Raw genomic sequence first — 17600 nt, 5'->3', positions numbered from 1 at the left:
GCATTCCATGACAGGAACTGTCCAGTCATGTTGTCCAGGGAAGCCACCTCAGAGACAAATCTAAGCACTTATCTCAGGTGACAGATCGTGGTGAGGAAGCATTCTCATGGATAAAATCTGAGGAAAGGTGAAGAGGACTCAAGCTTTCTGCAGGAAAGCAAAAGGAAACAGTACTGGAGATTGTACCCATTGCTGGGAAGAAAGTCTTGTGCCTGAGGCTAAACCTCTGGACTCATTTTATAATGTGCTCTAGAGGTTGGTCTGAATAGAGGTTAGAGACATTGCTGTTTGTACAGTCTGTGCTGTGGGAACCATTCTATATTTTAATCTAGTGTTGGTTTAAGGGGATGGGAGGAGCTGTGGGGTCCTGGATGTGGTTCTCACTGAGGCAACATCTCAGAGCACAGGGCTAGATGTTGTACCAAGCAAGCTCCATTAGTGAAGGAAGCTGTAAAAGATGTTAAAAGCATTGAAAAAGGTGGAAGTGTAAATGAAGAAGCAAAGATAAAATGGTGGTGAAAGACAAATTACAAATACAGAAGAAAATCTCTACCCACAGAAGGCCAAAGAGACGAAACATTAGCAAAACCAAAACAAATGGTGTTTGAGAAATATTTATTGAAAGTGTATTGAGAACATTTCTAGAGACTATGAGCAGCAGCAGCAGGAGTCCCAGCCAGGAAATCCCACGTGTGCTGTCTATGTGCAGTCGCTTTATCTGATGCCATCATTTTTCGCCCCCTTTGGTCTCCTTTGCTAGCAGTCAGGGAAATGTAGCCAGAGACACTTAGATCATTTAGTTTTGCCATGTGGCCACTGCAGGCTGTGATTTATGGTGCTGTCTCAAACATGGGAGTTTATAGATTTCTGTTGAGTAAAGCAGTACTCAGAAAGAACTTCCCTGTGATGGTTTGGGTGTTCCCTGCCCCCACGCACTTGTGAAAGTCGCCCAGACTAGACTCAGCCCAGCTGGAAATTAAAGAATGAAGCTTTATATTCACAGCTTAGCACAAGACACAAGCAGGTATTTACAACCTATACAGCTACAGACAGACAGAGACAAGGTAAAAAGTAACACACAAACACAGCAGCCCTCCCAGAAACCAGAGTGCCCAGCAGGGGCTCCCAACCACCCTTCCACCTCCTTTCCACCCCTCTACCTTACCCCAAACTTTGCCTTATGTTCAAAGTAAGTTTGGAGGGTCAGCCAGAGGGGTTAGGAAGCAGGATTAGTTGCACAGACGGCAGGTTAGGGACAGAGAAGTGCAGCCCAAAGCCAGAGAGCAAACTCTGTTATCTGTTTATGTTCTTGTTCTCATCCATCTCAACAAGCCTATGAGTGCAGCAGCCATCACCACTGTTTCCTTTTCACAGCCTAGCATCTAATTCTTCTCACCAAAATATCCCAGCTAGGCTCAAACCAGCACATTCCCTTACATGCACATGTTAGGTGATCATAAAGGAGAAAGAAAGCCCTTAGGCTTTTGGTGTCATCTCATAGCACAGGGAAGGTAACAGTGCTTAGTGAACAGCATATTCAAGATATTTTATTAAAAGGTGATTATATTCCTAGGAAAAAAAACACTTTCAAAGCTTGCCTCTGCTTGTTCTGAGTGAGTTCCCCTGGGTATGCAGCCTGCTCTGGGATTTAGACAATCTGTTATGAAGATGGCCCAGATACCCATCCAGGAGCTCTGCAGAACAGCCAGAGGTGAAAGTTTTCCTCCACTAGCCAGAAGGAAGAGAGAAGGAGGAAGAGGAGGAGGAAGCATTTACAAATTGACTTTGACATCAGACAGGGAATATCTACTTTATAAAGAAGTTTTCCTGGCATGGTTCCAATGTATGGCCAAGTGAGAAATGCAGCAGTAACCTATTTTGTGCCATTGCCATGGCATTAAAGCCGCTTTCCAGATTGCTGAAGACAATGAGCATTTATGCACTGTATAAAATGAGCTGCAGTAGTAAGTACCATTTGAAACCTGACAGGTTTCATGAGAAACCCAAACCTTGAAATCTTGACACTGAAATAGTCCTTCCCAGGCTTAGACTGGTTATTTTCTGCTCCCTTTTTTCCTGAGAATTGCTCCCAGCCCATCAAGATCGTGCCTACGTCAGCACTGTTACTTATGTCAAAGCTTTCAAAGCTACCCTCTGCCCATTTTCATACTAATCATGCATGTGTCCTCCAATCTTTATTTTTGGTGGGGTGCAGAGTGTTCTTGGTGCTCTGGCTCCCTCCCCTTGACTCTTGCCACCTGTGTGTGTGTGATTGCAGGTCCATGGTCGCAGACCGTTCAGGATGCTGGTGTGAATGAGCAGTGCAGCAACATCCTCAACAACAAACGGTTTATGCTGGACATGTTGTATGCACATAACAAAAAGCCCAAGGATGAAGAGGAGAAGGAGCTGGAGGCGAGTGAAGAAAAGAAGGAGACGGAAGAGAGTGAAGAGTCACTCACTAGTCTAGCCAGTAGAATATCTATCCTTCAGGCCACAAAGCAGGCCAAAGGTGAAAGTGTCAAAAAGATGGAGATTGGAAATTTAGATAACCAAGGCAGTGTAAAAGCCTTCGCAGAAAAATTCAACAATGGGGAGCTGGTCAAGGGAGCAACCACGCCTGAAGAAGAAATCAGTGAACAGGCCCTTGAGAAAACACCAACGCAGCCAAAGAAGGAATCTGACTACATCTGGGATCAGCTCATGGCTAATCCTAGAGAACTTAGAATCAAAGACATGGATTTCACAGACTTGGGGGAGGAGGATGATGTAGATGTACTGGACATGGATATGGGTCTTGGGGACTCCCTTGTTCCACCTCCCCCACCTCCACCTTCCTTTCTGGGTTTGCCCCCCCCCCCACCTCCTCCACTATTTGGATGTCTCCCTCCACCTCCACCCTCTGCTAATTTATTGGCTCCTCCTCCAGTGTTGAGCACTCCTCAGGGTTTAGGGTCACCCCAGGTCTCTAGGGGTCAGGCAGCATTTATAAAGAAGAAGAAAACCATTCGTCTGTTTTGGAATGAGGTACGACCCTTCGAATGGCAGTGTAGGAACAACAAACACTGCCGAGAATTCTTGTGGTCAAAACTGGAACCCATTAAGGTGGACACTTCCAAACTGGAGCATCTTTTTGAGTCTAAATCCAAGGAACTGCCTGTCACAAAGGTACAGCTCATATTCATTTTGCTATTTTATTGCTATTGCATTGGTATTCATTCTGACTCAGAGCTAGGTGATTTATGTTGTTTATCTGAAAACAGTGGAAATGACTGGATGTGTTCCTAGCTTGACCTATGACAGAAGATATTCCATGTCCTGAAACCAGGAGATAAGCTTAGAGTGGTGCACATGCTGAGTTTTACTCCTCCCTCATGCCTGTGGGTTTTGGGGTGTCACTTCACCTGGGGAATAGCAGCAAACTTTGCGTTAGCCACTCCAGGCACTGAGATCTGCAGTGCCTTCTGTTAATGATTGTACAACGGTCACAGCCTGATGGCTCAGGTATTTGGCAGATCATCACTTGCTAACATTTTCCTAGCTGTTGAATTAGGAATTAGACTATCAGACTGGGTCTCCTGCAAAGAGCCTACATGTGTGCTTCGCTCTATTCTGAAGGAGCAATTTATTAGCTGGACCAAGTTTGCAGCTAAATTCTGCAGGGGTGTTGGGTTTTTGGTTTATGTTGGCAGTCAGACCTGTTTTAAACTCTTCATTTGTACAATGTGATTGTCCAAACTTTAGGATAGAAGCTGACATGGGAAATAGCTTCTGTAGCTAGGATCCCCTCTTCCTGAGTATGGTTGTAAAATAAATTGATAAAGGATGGTGACATGGCTGTTTAACATTAGACTCAGCAACAAAAGGAAGTCTTTTATAGTTGTGTTTAAGTAGGAATTTGAAGTAGCGCTAAAAAATGTATTAGCTCAAACGTTTGTTGCACATGGCTACATAAACTCTTTCATCTAAGCAGAACTGTTAGTATTGCAGAAACTGTTGTTTTCTTTTTCCAGTTAAAATTCTAGTACAAGTTGCCCATCTCTCTTATTTGAAATATATCACTTCTATGTTTTGGTGGTTTGGGCTTTTTTATATGCCTGTATGGTTTATAGTGACATCAAAAGAACTATCATCACCTTGAATATTTCACTTACATTTGGCTGGCAGAAGTAGTTGCATGTGTATTATAGATATTATGTATCATAGCTATTATTGTTCACTCTTCATTTGGGGAGATATTTGGATGACTCACAGGAAGAGTTCCCCTGTCACTTGTCTGGATTAGTTACTCAAAATTCTCTAACAGTCACTCTTGATCTTCACAGCCAAGTAGGAACACTGCAGTTTCAACAGGCAAGCCCTCAATTAACTACCTAGCAAACAAGAGGTACATGAATCACCGAACCACAGAATCAACCAGGTTGGAAGAGAGCTCCTTGCTCATCCAGTCCAACTTAGCACCCAGCCCTGGCCAATCAACCAGACCATGGCACTAAGTGCCCCAGCCAGGCTTGGCTTCAACACCTCCAGGGACGGCGACTCCACCACCTCCCTGGGCAGCCCATTCCAATGCCAATCACTCTCTCTGCCAACAACTTCCTCCTAACATCGGGTCTAGACCTGCCCTGGCACAGCTTGAGGCTGTGTCCCCTTGTTCTGTTGCTGCTTGCCTGGGACAAGAGCCCAACCCCACCTGGCTACAGCCTTCCTTCAGGTAGTTGAAGATAGCAGTGAGGTCTGTCCTGAGCCTCCTCTGCTGCAGGCTGCACACCCCCAGCTCCCTCAGCCTCTCCTCTCAGGGCTGTGCTCCAGACCCCTCACCAGCTTCATTGCCCTTCTCTGGACACCTTCCCGTATCTCAACATCTCTCTTGAATTGAGGAGCCCAGAAGTGGACACAGCATAGATCCTGCCCATCACTGTTCAAAGCTGAATTTTTTGGTGCATGTAGGTATGAAACATATTGTGTAGCAGCTCTGAAAACACATTCAGCTCACCCTTTGTTTGGCTAATGCTGAGATTAATTTCTCTAGTTCCCTTTCTGCTGAGGAAGCAGTGGTGATAATGTCATAGTGTATTACTCCTCGTCTCTCTCCCTGGAAACACAAATCTGCCACAGATGATTCACAGGTGAAAGGAATGAGAGTCTTCTCTTAGTTCCATACAAAGTTTAGTTCTTTGAATTGAATGTGGACTGATGACATGCTGCTTGCCATTTCCAAACTTCAGCTTTGTGCTAAATGCAAGTATTGTAGTAGACCAGTCTGGCTTATTCTTAATCTTTTATTATGACCCAAAATGCTCCAAAAATATTAAAATATTGGAATTTTGCCTTATTTACTTTCCAGTCATTCTTCCAATCATTCACCCTTGCATATTTCCAAACCTCCTTTGGATACTTTCCCTCTTTCACACTTGCTTCCCAAACCTGCCTAATGCTTTAGCACAGCTTTTGGCTTCTCACCGAAAGATGAGTGAGCAGATTTCTTTGAAATTAAGGCAAGTCTGAGGAATGATTTAAGTGACTGCTTTCCTCCTGAAGGCTGAGGACTGCTCTCTGCATGAAACCTTATATTTTGGCACTCTTTCCACTGCGTTGCATAACACAGACATAGAAGTCTCGTTGTCTTTGTAGAGGAGACAACGGTGGCTGAGGAGTACCATAGTGCAAGTCTCCCCATACACCTGCCTGGTTTTAGTGAGTACCAGCAAGTCTCCCAGGGTCACTTGTGATGCTTAGATCAAGTGGGGCTGGGAGTAATTAAGCAGACCACTGAATCCCTGAAAGGTTTGAGATTTGTACAAAGATCGTACTGGAGTGAGTGTAGCGCTCAGACTTTCCAGACTGCTTGGTTTGTTTCCAGGGAGTGGATTCCCCGTTGTGTCTAGCTTCTCCTGTCCAGTGGCTGCCATCCAAACCAGGTTTATTCTGTAAGATCATAAAGTCTGATTCACAGCACAGTTGCTTCAGCTTTCAGAAGCAGAAAGCAACAAATCAAGAGTCCAATCTCCAGACTTCGTAGCAATAGATGGAGCAGGTGCATGGAAAATGAACAATCCAGAAAGATCAGAGGAGAAGCAGTGGGGGGAGGGGGAGGGGGGGTTGGCTCTGTCTTTTGCATATGCTTTTTCGTACAGCTGTAACCAATTTTACTCCAGTTTCTAATCCTTCACTATGCTTTCCACAACACACAGCTATAAACAGCTACTTCCTGACTCATGAGAAGTTTTTAATTAAATACAATAGACTACCAAAAAAAAAAGCACAAAGTGGATTTTAAATTGTAGGATACAGTATGGGAGTTTGGGAGGAGGATGGAGCTGGGAGGCAAGAGTCTTGATTTTAAGAAAGATATACCACACTGGACAGCTTGCACATTGATTAGAGTTAGGGGAGTACCTTTACTTGTGGAGTTTTCATTTTCTGTAACAGAAACCCACAACATTGGGTTTGGGAAGAGGATCAAAGTGATCAGGTAGCCCCTCGAAGCCAGCTTAGAATTTCTCCTCAGTCCACCAAACTGAGCAGGTATTCTGGCAAGGTACTTCAAAGTGTTTGCTTTTCAGCAGAGAGAAATTAAAACATGCAGACACTACTGAGTCAAACATTTTCACCCCTTTGCTATCCAGTTTGCTCTGTGTCTCATTTGAAAGTATTATTTTACCAGTTCATCTATGAATTGTGGGATGTAGTCATCCATCATGTGCCCACAGACTGGTGAGAGGGAACATACATGTGTATATTTACACACTTAGACACATATTACTTCTGAAAATGTTTGTTTCAGTTTGAACAAATACCAGGTAAGTCATATCTCCTGTTGAGGTACTGGAAAGTGTCCAGAGAAGGGCAGCAAGGCTGGTGAGAGGCATGGAGCACAGCCCTGTGAGGAGAGGCTGAGGGAGCTGGGGGTGTGCAGCCTGCAGCAGAGGAGGCTCAGGACAGACCTCACTGCTGTCTACAACTACCTGAAGGGAGGCTGTAGCCAGATGGGGTTGGGCTCTTCTGCCAGGCAACCAGCAACAGAACAAGGGGACACAGCCTCAAGCTGTGCCAGGGCAGGTCTAGACCCGATGTTAGGAGGAAGTTGTTGGCAGAGAGAGTGATTGGCATTGGAATGGGCTGCCCAGGGAGGTGGTGGAATCACCGTCCCTGGAGGTGTTGAAGCAAAGCCTGGCTGGGGCACTTAGTGCCATGGTCTGGTTGATTGGCCAGGGCTGGGTGCTAGGTTGGGCTGGGTGATCTTGGAGGTCTTTTCCAACCTGGCTGATTCTATGATTCTCTGATAAATGGGAACCAGAATTTCTGAAGAAGATTACATATGTGTATCCCAGACCATCAGTGGCAGCTGAGTGCTTCCATTTTCAATCCCCAGCACTGAATCCTTGCTAATTGAGGGAGAAATAAGTTTGCTTTTTTTAATTGCCTTCTGTGTTTTGAGGGTTGCCTGTTCTATTCTGTGCTACTGATGCACATTGTTCTGTAGGTTTGAAGCAGGAGACATTTCTGATTTGATGCTTATATATGGTTACTTATATGACCACTGGAAAAGTGATTTAAATTTTTCTGCTTCCCATAGTAATTAATGCAAAGAGTCATGTTTCAGACTGTGTGTTCATCAGACCACACATCGGCTTCTGTGGGATGTTAAATGCTTTTTTAAGTCATGTCTGAACTACCCAGCCTTCAGCAGAGACAACAGAATCTGTCCAGTTCAGTCTTTTAAAGATCTGCATTCACTGTAACTTTAAAGGCATCACAGGAACATTTGTTTCCCACAAATTATGCCACCTGATACATCTGCATTTTATGACTGCTTTTGCATTTACATTTAATAACTCAGTATAGAGAAGCTCAGAGCTAACATTAAAATACAGAACCAAGTGCACTACTGCATCCTTCCCTCAAGCACTCAAAGTCATTTGCTGCTAATGAACTTATAAAGCAGAGTCTGAAGTTAGCTAATATTGTAATAGAAATTAGTAGTTGTAGCTTATTTTAACAGCCAGGCACACCCATGTGCAATTCCATGGCAGACAAAAGGCAGGGTAATAAAGTTGATAGGAATGAAATCTTTCTCTTCTCTTCATCCTTTCATTCATTTGGAAAGGCTTTCTTTGTAACTCGGCCGTTGTGCCCAGGATAGATACAGAAATCTCTCCTACCCATTTTTCAGAGGGGTTACTTTCCCCAGAATGTTATAGCCCATATGCAGTTATAGCTCTGGAAAATACCTCTGTGCATACATACCCTGTGGTTCTCATCTGGCTCTCATAACTCAGTGCTAAGGAGCAATCACACTGTTGCAATCACAATCATCCCAGTGGTTAGCATCATATGTCTCTCTTGTCTAACAGAAGCCTAAAAACAGAGTTGCAGATCTGAGGCTTATTTACTCATACCACATGTGGGAAACCTAAATTTAACTCTCTTTCTCCAATCCCCCCCCTTCTCCATACATTCTTTGGAACTGTGTAATTCTGTCCTATGAACAACAAGGTAAAAAGTGATGGTTTAAAAAAGGCTTAATGCAAGACAGACTCAAGAGGAAGCAGTCTCTGGTGAACTCCACTTGTCTTCATGTGGTCTTGGCCACTAACTGTGGGCTTGAAAATACATATAATGGCCCTGAAAACAAAACTAACTGCTTTAAAGGAGAAACTGATCTCAGAGCCCTCAGGTAGCTCCCTAAGAAAAGGAGGACTCTCACTCTCAAAGAAGGGAAAGATTTCAGGGATGCTCTTAAGAAGAGAGCACGTCCAAAAGAACAAGCATTAGAAGTAAATACTATCTTTGCTTTCCTAAACCGTGTTGTTTGCTGAAAAGGTGTTGTTTCTTCCCAAGTTTAAAGAAGACAGGCCTCTGATTGCTTTCACCTGTTTGCCTCTTACTGCTTTCACCTGTTTGCCTCTAACCCCTGTAAGCTGTACTTGCCTTCAGTCTCCTCTACCTGCGGAAGCTGTGTTGTACCGTGTTAACCGTGCTGGTACGATGGAAGGACTGAGGGGCTACACCTGTGCTGTGCAGGCTTCTGGGGCCAGTGGGCATGCCTCTTCTGTGCAGGCAAGGAGCTGAGCTCTGGCAGAAAAAGGTGCAACACAACTGCATCCTCTTGTGGGCTCAATCCCAGCCAGGGGAGGTGCTTCGATAAGAACAGAGTTACTGACTGAAACGCTTCCAACGCAGAAGCAGTGTGCAGACCGAGCAGCAGTGTCGTTTTTGACTTGGTGGCTGCAGGACAGACCCAAAGGAAGGGGAGAAAAGAAGCTTTATGGTCTAAAAAGCAATCCTGAGTGCAGATTAAGAGGACTAATATACTCCTCCTGGCTTTCCCGAGATCTACAAGAGAGGCAAGAGATACTGCTCCTGTGGACAGCACAGAAGATTCCCCTCTCTGAACAGGTGTAGGGGCTGCCACATCACAGCAGAGGGGCTGTTTAGTTTCTTTGCCCCTTTGGGTACATGTGTGCTAAGGCTGCTTTGCCAGGGCTACTAGTGACAGTCCAGGTAACAGGCTCTGTGTGACAGTGCCATCTATGCAGCTTGCACACAGGTTTTATATTGCAAAACATCTCAGCACTTGCTTGGATCAATGTGCTTGTCTCTTCCCGGTATTCCTGTTTTCAGCTCATCTGTGACAGGGCAAAAGAAGGGGAAACAGCAAACATGTTTCCACAGTTCATGCATATGGAGAGGGAAAAAAACCTCCTGTGCATGAGGAGCAGAATTTTCTGCTCTTGCAGCTGCCTGATACACAACATATGGAGTTCTAACATGGGATAATGAGAAGAAGAGAGGCATTTTTAAAGACCACATTTAACACTTCCTTGTGTCATATGAATGGTTTGTGAGCCGTCTTGTCCACTTGATTCACATTTTGCCACTATGACGATGGGCAGAGAGAGGAAGAAATTTCTTGAGTCCTCCTGAATGGAATTTAAAGTGCATCTTGTTAGTTCTTTGTGCTTCCATTACAATTTCTGCTGCAGTTTATACTGAAAGCATGACCTAACTATGGTGTCTAGTCTCAAATAAAACTTTGAGAAAAGGAAGGTTGAAATTGTTTCATGCCTGTGAAGGGCTTGACAGATGATCTTGGAGGTCTCTTGGTTGGAACTTGGAGGTCTCATGGTTGATTCCATGATTCTATGTATCATGAGCAGCAAGACAGAGTAAGTTCAGAATGCATTCAGCTCTCTGTCTGAATACTGGCAGCTCATGCTGATACCTGCAAGGATGTAGTAGAAGAATTCAGCTGGTTTGGATGACTCTAAATGAATTGGACTTGTATTCAGTGTCATCACCCTTGATTAAAAGAAGTTGTTAGTGAAAGGAGTGACTTTTCCTTTATAACATAAAGAGACTGGAGGGATAATATTCATGTTTTCTTCTTTACCAAGAAAACTGCTGCAGATGGGAAGCGACAGGAGATCATTGTATTGGATTCAAAACGAAGCAACACTATTAATATTGGCTTGACTGTGTTGCCCCCTCCCCGCACTATCAAGACTGCTATTTTGAACTTCGACGAGTATGCCTTAAACAAAGAAGGGATAGAGGTAAGAAAGAATAGTCAATGTCTTTAAGTCGCTGTTTTCAATGCTGCTTCTTTTTTCTTCTGTGGTGTTTCACATGGTTGTGATGGTTTGGGTGTTCCCTGCCCCCCCACACTTTAGAAATCACCCAGACTAGACTCAGCTGGCTCTGGAAATATGAATGAAGCTATTTATTTACAGCTGGCACAATATACAAGCAGATAGTTACAGTCTATACAGTTATAGACAGAAATAGACAAGGTAAAAGGTAATACAGAAACACAACTCCCCTCCCAGAAACCTGAGTCCCCAGGAGGGGCTCCCAACCACCCCTGCACCTTCCCCCTGCCCCTCTCAACCTTACCCCAGTCCTAAGGAAGAACGGAGGTTCATCCAAGAGGTTAAGAAGCAAAGGTGGGTTAGTCTAAATGAAAGGTGAGGTTAGGGAGCAAGATGTTGCTCAGTCAGCAGCCCCAGCGCGAGTGAGAGAAAATGGTGAGAGTGTTATCTAAGGTTTTCATTTCTTGTTCAGCAAGACTCTGAGGGAAGCAGACATCACCACTGCTTTCCTTTCACAGCCTGTAATCTACTTCTTCTCACCAAAACACTCTACCCTGCTTCAAACTAGCACAATGATGCAGGCCAGACTTTTCACAGCAAAGGGGAAAGGAACTGTATTGGCTCACAACTGAGAATTGAAAGTCATCAAATCAGTGCAGTGTGCTCAGAAGCCTGAGGCTGAGCATGCTCAGTGAATGTGGATCCTCTGCTTTGTGTCCAACTTTGAGTAGCGACGTTAATTCCTGTCAGAATTTCCAGAGTGGTTTCTCTTCTTCTGAAGCTTGACTGCAATACTGTGGGCAGCAAGCAGAGGCAATGAGATACGTGGGGCTGATGCAAGCGGCACGGGGTTTAATACAGTTCATGCCCAGTTAGCTGCTGGAGTCATTCTAGGTTATGGATCAATGGAAAACAAGTCGAGAGAAGAGACTGCTTCTGCTCACAACAGCGCCTCTGAGTCACTGCCGCTGGGAGAGAAGTGCATAAAGATTACAGATGATGTCATTGCTACCATTCCATGATTGGCTTACAGATACAAGAAGATACCTTCTTGTGGCCTGCCAGCATCTGAAGGGGCCTTCAAAAAAGCTGGGGAGGGACTTTTTAGGCTATCAGGGAGTGACAGGACTGGGAGGAATGGAGCAAAGCTGGAGGTGGGGAGAGTCAGAGTGGAGGTGAGGAGGAAGTTGTTGAGCAGGAGAGTGGTGAGAGGCTGGAATGGGTTGCCCAGGGAGGTGGTTGAGGCCCCATGGCTGGAGGTGTTTAAGGCCAGGCTGGCTGAGGCTGTGTGCAGCCTGCTCTAGGGTAGGGTGTCCCTGGGCATGACAGGGGGGTTGGAACTGGCTGCTCCTTGTGGTCCCTTCCAACCCTGCCTGATTCTATATTCTATATTCTTACTGAGATCCAAGGTGAACTGTTCATTGTTTTCATTATCAAAGCATTTTTCCTCTATTAGATGTAGAAGATGGCTGCTCCCAGGTTTGGGTTTTCTCACTGTGGTTGTATTCATTACAAATTTTATTCATTTTGTTTAATAAACAAGCCTGTGCCATCTAAGTAAGGTAAACCTCTACAACTGAAACTGACAACCGCTGGCTGAGCTGCAGAGGTCATGTGCTGATTCAGAGCGCCCTTCCAGTGGTCTGGTGCTCTGTTTCATGGTTTTCCCTCTTCTCACCTGCAGCCTGCTGCCTACAGAAGAAGCTGAGAAAGGCTGGCTGCTGTGGGAGTGGGATTCCCAACTCTTGCATTCAAAAGCAATGTGTAAGGCCAAAGATCATTCTAGCTACAAGAGAAGGCCCAGTTTATTCCTGCTAGAATCTAGTTTCTTCCCAGAGCTATATTATTTGTCTGCTATATCCCTGCCTTTGGCATACTGTGAAGGTGACACATCAGGCTGACAAAGTAATTTCCCACAATCTGGCCTAGGTATCCACCTCTGCAGTTTGCACCACGGAGCTTTAATATGTTGGAGACAAGTCAAGCCCAGCTCAGTTGACTGAGTCAGATCTACCAGTGACATCTCAGTGCTGTGGGCAGTGTTTCCATACATACAGTGGCTGATAAGGGACACATCTTCACTATCCTATATGTACAATACCATATGAATTGTCATAGAATCACAGAATCAACCAGGTTGGAAGAGACCTCCAAGATCATCCAGTCCAACCTATCAGCCAGCCCTAACCAATCAACTAGACCATGGCACTAAGTGCCTCATCCAGTCTTTTCTTGAAGACCCCCAGGGACGGTGCCTCCACCACCTCCCTGGGCAGCCCATTCCAATGCCAATCACTCTTTCTGTGAAGAACTTCTTCCTAATATCCAGCCTATACCTACCCTGGCACAACTTGAGACTGTGTCCCCTTGTTCTATTGCTGGTTGCCTGGGAGAAGAGGCCACCCCCCACCTGGCTACAATGCCCCTTCAAGTAGTTGTAGACAGTAATAAGATCACCCCTGAGCCTCCTCTTTCCCTCTCTTGCTCATTTAGCAGAAGTTTAGCTGCTCTACACAGTTCCCCCCTTCCAGTGCAAACAATTCTACCTTGGCTGTCCATTTGCTAACCACCGGCGGTGTCCACACTTGTGAGTGTCTTGTACCACCATGCTCTCCTTTGGGTGGCCTTTCTATTAGCTGCCAGAAACCCATCACTTCATTCAAAAATATAGATGCAGGTTGGCTTCCAGTTGAAGAACTGAGAAACAGGAAATTATACAGTGCTGATGCACTTTCCCAGCAGTAAAGAAAATGAAATGTCAAAGTTCTGTGTTCACAGCCTGCAGCTAAGGATGTGAGTAACCCCAACATGGTCATTCTGATATTTTAAACCAAGAGAAGGGTAAGTGCATAAGTACATACCCCAGATAACTTCCACCTTGAGGAAGTCACTACTTTGGACATTTCAGTAGAAATGGATTGGCATCATCCAAACACAGTATTGATGCTCAGTGTGATGTGACAAAGCTGGTGAGAGGCCTGGAACATAAGGCTGATGAGGAGAGGCTGAGGGAGCTGGGGGTGTGCAGCCTGCAGAAGAGGAGGCTCAGGGCAGAGCTCATTGCTGTCTTCAACTACCTGAAGGAAGGCTGTAGCCAGGTGGGGTTGGGCTCTTCTGCCAGGCAACCAGCAACAGAACAAGGGGACACAGCCTCAAGTTGTGCCAGGGGAGGTCTAGGCTGGATGTTAGGAGGAAGTTGTTGGCAGAGAGAGTGATTGGCATTGGAATGGGCTGCCCAGGGAGGTGGTGGAGTCTTTGTGGCTGGAGGTGTTGAAGCCAAGCCTGGCTGGGGCACTTAGTGCCATGGTCTGGTTGATTGGGTAGGGCTGGGTGCGAGGTTGGGCTGGCTGAGCTTGGAGGTTTCTTCCAACCTGGCTGATTCTATGGTTCTATGATATTGGTTAAGCACTGAGAAGTGTTCTGAAACCTCTAGTTCTAATTTTAGTTTGCTCTTAGGTACAAACTCAGTTGCAGATTTGTGGGTGGGTGGGTGGATAGTACATCTCAAAACCAAAACCTAAATGCTATGAATCAGAACAGGTACACATCAGAACATTTTCCAGTTCTTTACATGTGAAGAGAAAGCACTGGATCATATTGGGAAATTTTCCTCCATCTCTTCTTTCCATAGCTTAATAATTGATTAAGGCAGAAGCTTACAGTGTCCGTGCAAGGAAGTGTCTTTTTATTTGTTTTTACTGGAAGGCAGAGTCAACATTAACTTTAAAGAAACACTTCTTACATTTATGGAGGTCAGTGTAAGAAGATGGGCAGCAATACAAGTGTTGTGGATGAATTTCATAGAATCAGTCAGGGTTGGATGGGACCACAAGGAGCAGCCAGTTCCAACCCCCCTGCCTTGTGCAGGGACACCCTACCCTAGAGCAGGCTGCACACAGCCTCAGCCAGCCTGGCCTCAAACACCTCCAGCCATGGGGCCTCAACCACCTCCCTGGGCAACCCATTCCAGCCTCTCACCACTCTCATGCTCAACAACTTCCTCCTTATGGCCAGGCTGACTCTCCCCACCTCCAGCTTTGCTCCATTCCCCCCAGTCCTGTCACTCCCTGACAGTCTCGAAAGTCCCTCCCCACCTTTCTTGTAGGCCCCCTTCAGACCCTGGAAAGCCACAAGAAGGTCACCTGGTAGCCTCTTCTGCTCCAGCCTGCACAGCCCCAACTCTTTCAGCCTGTGCTCACAGCAGAGCTGCTGCAGCCCTCTGAGCATCCTCCTGGCCCTGCTCTGGACACTCCTCAGCATCTCCACATCCCTCTTGTCCCAGGGGCTCCAGAACTGGATGCAGTACTCCAGCTGGGGTCTCAGCAGAGCAGAGTAGAGAGGGAGAATCACCTCCCTGGCCCTGCTGGCCACACTTCTCCTTCTGCAGCCCAGGCTCTGGTTGGCTTTCTGTGCTGCAAGTGCACACTGCTGGCTCCTGTTGAGGTTCTTGTCCACCAGCACCCCCAAGTCCCTCTCCTCAGGGCTGGTCTCCAGCCACTCACTGCCCAGCCTGGATTTGTGCTTGGCATTGCCTCCACCCAGATGCAGGACCTTGCACTCGGTTGCCTTGTGCCCAGCTGTCCAGCCTGTGCCAGTCCCTCTGGGTGGATTCCTGCCCTCCAGCCTGTGAGCTGCAGCACACAGCTTGGTGTTGTCAGCAGACCTGCTGAGGGTGTAATTTAAATAATGTTCTGCAAATTGAACACTGTTCACTTGCTTAAACTCTTCTTCTGACTGACCAGGAAAGGAGAACTTCTTGCTCTCCAGACTTGGCTCCACTTAGCTCTGGTGTAGTTTGGATTGCAATGCTAATAGCTCTTTGACTGTATTTTTTTTATTCTTTTATTATTCTCTTCTCCCCTCTTCATTATAGAAGGCTGCAGCAGAAACATGTCTTTCCTCATAGGACTAAAGATAAATCTACAGCTTTGCTTTAAGGAGCCATTGATCAGCAGGGTAAAGACCTGTGCTGCATTCTGTTTTGCACTCCCCAGTTTAAGAGGGAAGGACAAGTGCAGAGTCCTGCATCTGGGGAGGGATAATAAACTGCACCAGAACAGGATGGGAGGCGATCTGCTGGAGAGCAGCCCTGGGGAGAGGGACCTGGGAGTGCTGGTGGAGAACATCCATGGCACAGCAATGTGCTTTGCTGGCCAAGAAGGCCAATGGGATCCTGGGGTGTATTAGGAGGAGTGTGCCCAGCAGGTCAAAGGAGGTTCTCCTCCCCCTCTACTCTGCCCTGCCGAGACCCCATCCTGTGTACTGCCTTCTGTTTTGGGCTCTCCAGTTGAAAAGGGACAGGGATCTGCTGGAAAAGGTCCAGCAGAAGGCTACAAAGATGATGAGGGGTCTGGAGCACTGCCTGATGAGGAGAGGCTGAGGGACCTGGAGCTGCTCAGTCTGGAGAAGAGAAGACTGAGAGGGGATTTAATCAATGTTTATAAACATCTGAGGGATGGGGGTCAGGAAGGGAGGGACAGGCTCTGCTCACTGCTCCCTGGGATAGGACAAGCAGCAATGGATGGAAGCTGCAGCACAGGAGGTTCCAGCTCAAAAAGAAGAGGCAACTTCTTCATTGTGAGGGTTCCAGAGCACTGGCACAGGCTCCCCAGAGAGGTTGTGGAGTCTCCTACTCTGGAGCCTCTCTAGGCCTGTCTGGATGTGTTCCTGTGTGACCTGAGCTAGGTTGCATGGTCCTGCTCTGGCAGGGGGGCTGGACCTGATGATCTCCTTGGGTCCCTTCAACCCCTGATACCCTGTGAGCCTGTGATTGATCTGATGCCTTTGTGTTTCACTTTACTTTTTTATTTTCAAATGCCTTTATGTTAGTAGCCAATTAAGAAGTGATATCCTGGAGAACAGCACTTTGAGGACCGCTGCCTCATGCAAAACCTAAGCATTACAGGGAAAGCTGCTGTGTTTTGAAGCCATACTGACAGCAGCAACTGAAAATAGTGAGATCCTTTTTCATCAACATCTTGTCCTTCTCAGAAGAAAAGATGAACAGCTTAGGCGTGTTATGCAAGGTGTAATTCAATTTGTAATGCAATGCATGTTCCCTGAGGAGCTTTCTTCAGAGTGACATTTTGGAAGCTGCAATGGTTGCTGCATTTGACAAAAGCCAAAACAGACCAAAGAAAGGAATCATAAATTCTGAGAACAGCAAGGGGCAGGAGCCCTCAGGTCGTTTCTGTGTACGACTCGTGGGTGTTGGCACTCGAGGGGACCCTAACGGCCAGTCTGGCTGGCTGCGGATCCTAGGCCACGGAGCTTCGCTCCCCCGGCACGCCTCTGCAAAGAGGGGGCCAGCTTCGACTTCAGCACATGACAGCTGGGGAAAGCCATCCCAGCCAGCCCCCCTGTATCCCCTTCAGTCTTCCATCCCACGATTCCCCTGGTCTGCTGTGTGCAACGTTTTCTTTACAGAAAGACCTTTCAGTACAGGTGTTGTCGCAGCAGCCTGCGGGAGGCAGAGGTAGCAGCAGGGCTTCTTTTCCTCTCTCCTGCAGGGAATTAGTTCTGGGTTAGTGCAGTGCTGATTTCACTTACCAGCCAGCTACTTAGGGACCCCCACAATTGCTGTGAAGTAAGCTGACATCCAGCCCTTGCCCAGCTCTTAGCCCCACTGCTGATGCATGCCTTTTGTCTCCACAGAAAATCCTGACCATGATCCCAACTGAGGAGGAGAAGCAAAAGATCCAGGAGGCACAGCTGGCAAACCCCGACGTCCCACTGGGCAGCGCTGAGCAATTCCTGCTCACCCTCTCCTCCATCAGTGAACTCTCTGCCAGGCTCCAGCTCTGGGCTTTCAAGATGGACTATGAGATAGTGGAAAAGGTGAGGGGAAAACAGGGAATCAGGGATGGAGACTCTTCCAAAGGTAGGACTAGGGGGAATGGAGCAAAGCTGGAGATGGGTAGGTTTAGACTGGAGGTGAGGAGGAAGTTGTTGAGAATGAGAGTGGTGAGAGGCTGGAATGGGTTGCCCAGGGAGGTGGTTGAGGCC

At 46.6% G+C, this 17600-nt stretch overlaps 1 protein-coding gene across 12 annotated transcripts in view; it reads left to right on the top strand.

Moving 5' to 3' along the window:
- Nucleotides 1–17600, top strand: part of FHOD3 (formin homology 2 domain containing 3) — a 415781-nt gene that overhangs the window by 333706 nt on the left and 64475 nt on the right. For all 12 annotated transcript variants that reach the window (XM_064160772.1, XM_064160770.1, XM_064160768.1 and 9 more), the window contains 3 exons: nt 2279–3168; nt 10401–10559; nt 17250–17432. In XM_064160772.1, coding sequence (XP_064016842.1) covers nt 2279–3168; nt 10401–10559; nt 17250–17432 — 1232 coding nt within the window. The remainder of the gene's footprint in view (nt 1–2278; nt 3169–10400; nt 10560–17249; nt 17433–17600) is intronic.

This window comes from Pogoniulus pusillus, chromosome 21, assembly GCF_015220805.1.
Source record: "Pogoniulus pusillus isolate bPogPus1 chromosome 21, bPogPus1.pri, whole genome shotgun sequence".
NCBI lineage: Eukaryota > Metazoa > Chordata > Aves > Piciformes > Lybiidae > Pogoniulus > Pogoniulus pusillus.
This window is presented reverse-complemented; position numbering and strand designations above follow the sequence as displayed.